Source organism: Pollicipes pollicipes, unplaced genomic scaffold (assembly GCF_011947565.3).
Source record: "Pollicipes pollicipes isolate AB1234 unplaced genomic scaffold, Ppol_2.1 Scaffold_3447;HRSCAF=4054_pilon_pilon_pilon, whole genome shotgun sequence".
NCBI classification, from domain to species: Eukaryota; Metazoa; Arthropoda; class Thecostraca; order Pollicipedomorpha; family Pollicipedidae; genus Pollicipes; species Pollicipes pollicipes.
The window spans coordinates 356,829-365,392 of NW_023596297.1; the positions used below are offsets into that span (position 1 = coordinate 356,829).

At 50.8% G+C, this 8,564-nt stretch overlaps 1 protein-coding gene across 1 annotated transcript; it reads right to left on the minus strand.

The window, feature by feature from the left end:
- Window positions 1–2,600: 2,600 nt before the first annotated feature.
- LOC119091445 (uncharacterized) lies at window positions 2,601–7,344 on the minus strand. The gene is made up of 4 exons (XM_037214240.1): window positions 7,221–7,344; window positions 3,271–4,152; window positions 2,971–3,204; window positions 2,601–2,714 (listed from the first exon to the last, which is right to left on the minus strand). The coding sequence occupies exons 2-4, from the start codon at window positions 4,102–4,104 to the stop codon at window positions 2,601–2,603; spliced, it is 1,182 nt and encodes a 393-aa protein (XP_037070135.1). The 5' UTR covers window positions 4,105–4,152; window positions 7,221–7,344.
- Window positions 7,345–8,564: the final 1,220 nt, after the last annotated feature.

Sequence of the window (8,564 nt, forward strand, 5' to 3'; positions counted from 1 at the left end):
AGCAGAGGCCCGACCAGAAGGAAACAAATTGACAGTAGTGCATAAGGTGATAGCATCTTACATTCGACACAGGTTTCAGCAAATGTGCCACTGGCAGCTTCGCGGCGAAGCATAGTGTCGCAGAGAGATCTGTTGCACTGCCATTTGTAAACGATGCATTTATCTAAATAATGCAGTTGGCTTGATGTCATCCGCTCCGACTGCCGAAATGCGACACAAATTCTTAACAACGCTTCTCAAAGCGGGAAAATTTTGAGTTAGCTGTTGGGTGTGTGGATCGCTGTACCCATCGATGCGTTCCGCTGGTCACGACTACCCATTCTCTCGACTGCCAAACTGTGTTTGTCCCACATCGCTACGACACCAGGTCAAAATCCTGTCCCTGTTGCGAGTGGTAATGTCGAGCCTTTTGGCTAGAAACAAATTCCACGTTTCTTCGGTTAGTTGAATGTAGAATGCTTTTCTTTGCTCGAACTGCTAAATCGCAGGAAGGCCACTCCCAATTAAACAGCCACCGAGCAAAGGCCTAAAAATTACGCCACGTAGCTTTTAAAAGTTAAGCGTGCGACATCTGACTTCAACATAAGTTGCCTTACCTGGTGGAAATATTCATCAGGCTGCAACTGCGGCTACAAAGACATCACATTATAGCCAGCGTGAAGGCCTAACTGGGCTGATCCGGGCCGCGCCCGACCATTTCAGTCGAAGACGGCATTTCTGATACAGTAGACTTGCTCGGCCTTCGGTCTCATTTGAAATGTGGTGTCGACATTGGCATGCGTCACAGCGAGACGTTACGCTTAGTTGTGTCCATCCTATCAGTGCATCATTAGTGCTTTACGAGGCTCCCGCTACTGAGGATGTAAGGTGTTGACTGCCTCTCACCTCAGCAGGAAGGGTGGGCACCGCGGGGAATCGGACCAGTATCTTTGGTTTGCCAGGCGGGCAACTTCCCACAGCGCCAAAGGCACCCCACACGTATGTGGGTGAAGCTAAGTGAAACGAACGAGGGCAAGGAGAGGAGACGAGGGTAGCATTGGCCCCCAAATATGGGTGGTTACGTTCACTTGTTTTGTCTTTTTAGCCATTTTGGTAAAATGTTAGGGGAGAGGAGGCGATATACACACCGGAAACTTCGGAAAACGAGGCCCTGTGAAAGGGATACAAAGCGTTGTCCATGTGCGCACAGTTGCGTCACAAGTTGAAAGTTTGCCCGTTCAACCCGTTGCACTTCATTTGGACTGTGTAGTTCTCTATTCCAGCCAAATCTTATTTTGTATTTTGAGAGGGCTTCAAGTCAGTCCCATCCATGAACGGGAAGAGTTCTGTTAAGTGCCCGTGCCACCTTTACGCCGTGCGACCTCCGGCATTCCACTCATCAAATATGGTGTTGATCCACGATGCCCTTATCTCCGACCCACCATCCATGGTCGCGGGACATCCAGCCCTGTTTCAGAGTGGTACAGAGGTCACACGAGTCAGGGCTGGAGGCGCGAGCCTGCACGCCTAAAGAGACTGCTGATATCTGCGGGACCACGCTGAAGCTCCTGCGGCCTACAACAGGGAAAATATCCGGGAACGTACCCTTTCAGTTCCACTGTATTGAAAAATATACACACTTCACAGCATATGTGAATGTCAGCAACACGCGGTTTCAACCAAAGCCAATGGTCAAACGTGGCAAAACACCACCTGCATTGAATACCCGGTTAACAGTTGTACAAGTTACACAGTGCAGCCAGCAGAGCACACTGTGGTAACATACCTCGGCCCAGCGGAGTACTGTCAAGACTCCGCAATCTACGACCTCCGCTGACAAGCACAGCCTGAAAGGCACTACTTACAACCCGCACAGATGTGTCTGCACATGCATGAATCGAACGTGAACTACAATAGACACTTCCGCGTGTCATAAAATGTAGCTGCTCGGATCCAAGCGCTTTGGTAACGTCATAAAGCTACTTTTCATAAACATGGCGCGACAGCTTTTGCGCACCTCACAATAGCACGCGGAGAGTGGGACGGACATCCTGGAGGACGAAAGACCTGGACAGATGAGCTTTCCGTAGTAGATTCGCAAGGGAGCAAAATGCTGTTCCCTGCCTACGTCTCGCCTCTAGATGAGATCTCTGCCGACAACGTAACACCCGCTCCTTCTCCACCAGACAGCATGTCACAGCGACACACAAGCTCCTGAGATGCAATACATGAAACACACGTGGCGCCCTGATGAAAGATCCTTTACACACGGACACGGGTAAATCGGTGTCGCCCAAATATACATGCAGGTTCCCATCTACGTTAGACAAACATTGTACAACTTCCCTGGCGGGATAGTGTTTGGCATGATTATTATAACTGCAGTCAGGTGCTGAAGGCATCGCCCAACATGAGGTAACTTCGATGAAATGACTGCTCGTCAGCGAGACGCCGCCACTTACAGGGAAGGCCAACCGCCACAGAAGTTCGCTGCGTCACTGCGGGAAGTCCAGCTTTCCCTGGCGCTGCCTGGAGCCCCCTGGCGCCGTCCAAACGGTGACGCTACCGGGCTGGGTCGGCTGATGAGTGCGCCGCGCGGAGCGAGCGTTCCGTCCTCGAGCTCACAGCAGCAGCCTCTCGCGTGAGTCAAACTCGCCCGGCACCGACTCGGTCAGGTAGAGGCACACATCGCTGAGCGCCGGCGCCCCGAGCAGCACGCGTAGCTGGTCGACCAGCTTCCGCAAGTCGCGGCCGGGCGGATCGTCCGGCCCGACCACCTCCAGTGGCAGCAGCTCCACGTGCAGCGCCACCAGCTCCGGCAGCCGCTGTGCGGCGGTACACAGCTTCACCAGCGCCGGCAATGGCTCCGGCAGGTCGGCCGGCAGCCGCGCGAACTGCAGCGCCGTCAGCCGCGGCAGTGCGCCAGCCAGCAGCGCCACGTGCTCCTCGTCGAGCGGTTCGTCGACCATCAGCAGCTCCAGGTCGCTGTACGTGCCAAGCGCTGCGCAGCAGACGCTCCACGTCGCCGGCACGCTCGGCGACAGCGCCGTGACCGAGGCCGAGCGTAAGCCGGCGCAGGCCGACCAGCTTGGCCGGCCCCAGCACGCACAGCAGGTTGGACGAGACGGAGAGGGAGCGCAGCCGCGCCGGCGGTCGGAACGCGGTCATCAGGCGGCTCGCCACGGCCGGCGCGCAGCCCATCAGTGACAGGCCGCGGGCCAGCCGCTGCTTGGGCACCTCGGCCGGCGTGCTGGGCGGCGGGCGGCTGCGCGTCCAGCTGCACGCGCCGGCGCCGAGCAGCCGCAGCCGCGGGAAGCTGCTGAGCGTCTCCATGTGGCTGCTGCGCCACCACTCGCCCGGCCCGTGCGCCAGCAGCAGGTGCAGCGGGCAGCGATGGCGCGCGAGAAGCTTCAGCAGGCGGCGCGGCGTCTTGTCGCCGTCGACCGTCTCCGAGTGGAGACCGGCCACGCGCAGCTGGCAGCGCGTGGTGCGCAGCGCCTGCAGCTGCAGCAGGCGCGCCAGTCGTTTGGCGGACGCCTCCAGCGGCTCGCGCGACGAGCACGCCGACGAGAACGCCACGCTCACCGACATGACGCACGGCTCGGTGAACGCGAGGCCGGCGCGCATGTCGCGCTGGTACAGCGCCTCCAGCGCATCCATCACGGGCACCATGTCCGGCAGGCTAACCAAGCCATAGAAAGTGAGGTCGAGGTGGCGCAGCCGTGCGTGCCGGTTGTTCACGACCACCTCCAGGTAGCGGGCACACAAGAAAGGCACGGGCAGCGAGCGCTGCTCTTCGCCGCACAGGCTGGACAGGCCAGACCGTACGCCATCCAGGCTGTGCTCCAGTAGCTGCGGCACCATCTGGCGCGTCTCCAGGCTGGGGTTGTGGCCGAAGAGGATCGGGTCGCGGCAGCACAGGTCGCCCACGGTCAGCGTGTGCTCCGGCCACGTGGAGAGCGCCGCCACCAGGGAGGTGACACGCCCCTCCAGGATGATGCGGCGCACCAGGCAGGTGCGTATGCGTCCCGGCAGCGGATCCTGCAGCACCCCCTTGGTGGTGGATGAGAATTGCAGCAGCGAGTGGCAGCAGACGTCCTCCAGCGACGGCACCCCATGCTGCATGGCTGTTGAGGCAGTGGAGATATGCTGCCCCCAGCAGGCAAAAGTGGCCTGTGGCAGAAAGTGTCTGTCTGTTAGCTTTGTGGTGTTAGTGGGGCAATGACATTTATCAACAATTGATTTCCGAGATAAAAATAATAAGATAGCAACTGAAAACAGTATGCTCCCTTGCATTTAATGACTTCGCTCTGGCACAACTTTTTGCTTTCCTTGATAAAACGCTTTACTACACTTTGTATCCACTGAAAGGCAAGCAGACCTCTTTGCCATATACCATATCTCATCATAACCCAACCACCAGACTGCAAAAAAATGCATGTTACTCTTAACCTAACAGGGGAACCAATGGCATCCTGAAACAATTTCAGTGTCAGAGTTCAGCATATGGCGCATAGAAAGCTGGCAGCTCCAGTGTGTAGAGAGTTGATAACATAAGGACTCAGGGCATTACAAAGGTAATTTCATGAAAAATTCCCTCAAATTTTTGCAGTGCAATTATTTGGAAATTTCACCCAGTTTGGCCTGGCCTGGGTTTAGCACATACCAGCTACAGTCACAGTGCATCAATGTCACAAAAGCATTCCAACCTGATGAAGGATTATTTGAAAACTGACCCACACATGGATCCTCACATTGCAGATCATTTAAGACAGAGAAGTGCTTCTATGAAAAACATGAGCATGAAAACTTTCAATGTTGCAGGGGCTGGTCTTCAAACCCTGGTCAGTGTATCAATATATTTGGGAGACAGTATCCTGCCCCAAATGAAACAAGATGATAATTGGCCCAGTTAAGACAGTTAGTAAGACAGATAATTGGCCCAGTTAAGATTGGTCCAGCTAGAATTATTTCTGCCTGCTTCCCAAAATTGGTTACCAGAATATTTTGAACATTTTCTACAATGTCACTAGTTTTGTATATTGCAGCCCACCTTACGGCACCCTCAATAATCCAACCAAATCAATTCTGACAAGCTGCTAAATTTGGAAGCAGTACACACTTATACCCTGATAAAATCTCAACCTTCATACCAGTAATGGCAGCAAAGCAACTTGATTTGAGTTATCACATATTAACATAAGCCTATTCGGTCAGGGTGTACTTTCCTACCTAACGTGAGAAAAAATCATTGTACACCATTTGTCGTGTTTAAGGCAGGACATATCGTAAATAATCTCAAAACAGGTAGAATCATGCTCCTACCTTCGAATTTCAATAACTTCGATGGCGGGCTCCCGAGCGCCGCGCGCACCGCACCGCCTGGACTCCCCAGCGCCGTTTCTGCGTTGCCGTTGCGTAAACACAATATTTCTGCTTACCAAGAACTCTACAAAATGTACGGGACCAAGGTAAACCATTCGTCGTGTTTAAGGCAGGACATATCATATATAATCACAAAACAGGTAGATTCATCATCTCACCTTCAATTTTTTTTATAATTACGATGGCGAGCTCCCGAGCGCCGCACGCACACAGCACCCGCGACGCCGGCGCCATTACTGCGCGGGTCACAACATTACTGCGCATCAAGCAGCATCAAGAACCATACAAATGTGCCGGGCCAAGGTGACAAGAATCCATGAAATTTGATCCTCGACGCCAACGGCACCATGGGTTGCAGGGGGATTGGGTGGGGAATGTAAAGCAAAATGAGAACATGGCAGCTAATTAAAGCTCACTATATGGCACCTATATATGGCATGGAACATGGATGCCAATGGCATGCTGGGTTGAAGGGGATATAGGGTGGTGAGGTTAGGTTAGGTTAGGTTAGGTTAGTTAGGTTAGGTTTGGTTAGGTTAGGTTAGCTTAGCATAGCTTAGCTCAGCTTAGGTTCTGGTCTGTTCTCAGGTTAGGTTAGGTTAGGTTACATTAGGTTAGGTTAGGTTAGGTTAGGTTAGGTTAGGTTAGGTTAGGTTAGGCTAGGTTAGGTTAGGTTAGGTTAGGTTAGGTTAGGTTAGGTTAGGTTAGGTTAGGATATGTTCTGGACTATTCTGGCCTGTGTGTTTCATAAATGTACCTAAACTCGATAAGAAACGATTTTGGTTGCTTTATTATTGCTACCTTGGTCCCATACATGTTTTATGGTTCTTGATAAGCAGAAATATTGTGCTTTTGCAACAACGCAGAAACGGCGCTTGGGAGTCGAGGCGGTGCGGTGCGGTGCGTGCGGCGCTCGGGAGCTAGCTATCGTATTTATTAAAATTTGAGGGTAGAAGCATGATTCTATCTGTTTTGAAATTATTTACGATGTGTTCCGCCTTAAACACGACGAATGGTTTACCTTGGTCCCATACATTTTGTACAGTTCTTGGTAAGCAGAAATATTGTATTTACGCAACGGCAACACAGAAACGGCGCGACTGCTCGGGAGCCTGAGCCTGCCATCGAGGTTGTTGAAATTTGAAGGTAGGAGCATGATTCTACCTGTTTTGAGATTATTTACGATATGTGCCGCCTTAAACACGACGAATGGTGTGCAATGATTTTTTCTAACGTTAGGTAGGAAAGTACACCTACACCGCCTATTCCTGAGGTATTATCAAAACACAAACTGACTAACACCATTACTGAAAAATAAAGGTTAGGTCAAACATTACCAGCACAGCACCAAGATTCTGGTCATCAGTTCAGCACATGCACACCCTAAATTTGATGACCTGGAATTTGATGCACAGGCAACACTAATTTGAGTGCTTAGGCCCAATGTTTCACAGAATTATGATCTTGGCAAGGAAACTTCTGGTAAAGACATGTTTAAAACATGTTTTGAAAGAAAATCAGTTTGCAAGACTAGCAAATTTTTGTGATGAGTCGAGCCTGAGATCGATGCACGCGTGCCCCAGGCATCCAGCGCGCCGACGCCACACAAACGTTCTGCGCAGTGGATAGTTTCTTGCTGACTGGCATTCACCAACGACAGCCCCCAGTATTTTGATAGCATCCGCATGTCACTTGCTATTTACCGTTACAAAATGTATGCGCTGGCGTCTTTGACTTTACAATTGCATCAAAGATTGGTTAATGCAAATGAAGAGGAAGTTAAGCTTGACAAATGAAGTTTAAATTGCCGGGATCCTGCGCCTCCATAGCAAAAAAGAATAACACAATGGTCTCACCTAGCCCATGTAAGATGTTTTCAGGCAATCAGGTACCCACTCAATGGTTAAATTTTGACATTTGTTTGAAAGTGCAGCCACATCACACAAAAATACGCAGCGCCCCGGTACTTCCCCGCCACGCACGGCGGGCGCGCGATCACTACCGTTAAGTGGCGCGGATTTCGTCTTCGTTTAAAGATGCTTTGTTCATTATGTCAAGGCCGTAGCAGGTCGTATATTCGCCTTGCTTTGTACTGCAGAGCTAATTGTCAATTTCATTTTTTATTTCTGTCTGTTTCTGATGGCCGTAAACCTGATTAATTTAAGCGAAGTCAAATCATAAGCATCAGCCACCTAATATAGCCGTGCACAGCACAATGAGTAATTTAACATGCAAGGACGTGTAAGAGATAATATTCAAATACATGAGGCTACAGTGACGTCGTTGTTGTGGATGCTGTTTCTTACCTGGAATAACTGCGGTTGCTGCCCTGTGTGGTTGCGTCCTCTCCTACACCACCGGAGCAGCCAACCTCACTGTCAGTATCGTCCGCTCAGGTCCTGGTCGTCGGTTTCAAGAGGGTGGTTGGAGGTGGTAATCTGTGAAATGTGCGGTTGAAAAGTATTGGTCACCTTTATAGTCGGATTTCATTCATTCACAGCAATGATATTGATGGCGGCGTTGTTTTTATTGGAAGCAATGACGTCATCATTAGCTGCATGTTTGTGCACCCCCACACCTGGATAAGTTGCGCAACATTCAATGACCGTGTTTATTTACAGCAGGATGTATGGCAGGGGTGTTGCGGGTGGGCGTGAAGGTCACTAATTTGCCCGGGAATATGTAAAAAACAGAGTGTAATTGGCCTGGTTTTTTGAAAATAAGATCCTTAAATTGTGAGTTGATTCTGTCTTGTTTTCAAGGAAATATTAGTGCTGCAGCAGTACTGCAGTCCTTAAAAGCAAGCGGCGTCTTGGAGAACACCGGGCAAACAGTCTGTAGCAACCTAGCGCAGTCTGTATGGGGTAGTAAACCAGTCGACATGTTTGGAGCAGGCCTTATATCTAATTTACAGCGTCCGAAAAATGTGCTCTCTGCTATCCATAGGAACTTTGCTATCCACTGCTTTGCAGAAATAAGTGTATTGTGTGACCTGGCACATGGTGCCAATTCAGATCTTCAAAATTGTAGAGACATCAAAGGTGGACTGTGTTTACTGCCCCTTTTGTAAAAGTGCTGTAGCATGGCTATGATATGACCTTTTTGGGTTAATGGAGTTGGCATGAGCACATGAATCAGATCAGGGGAGCACCCTTGCTCTCCCCAGGATATCAAAACTAGACAACACGTCATGTGCTGAA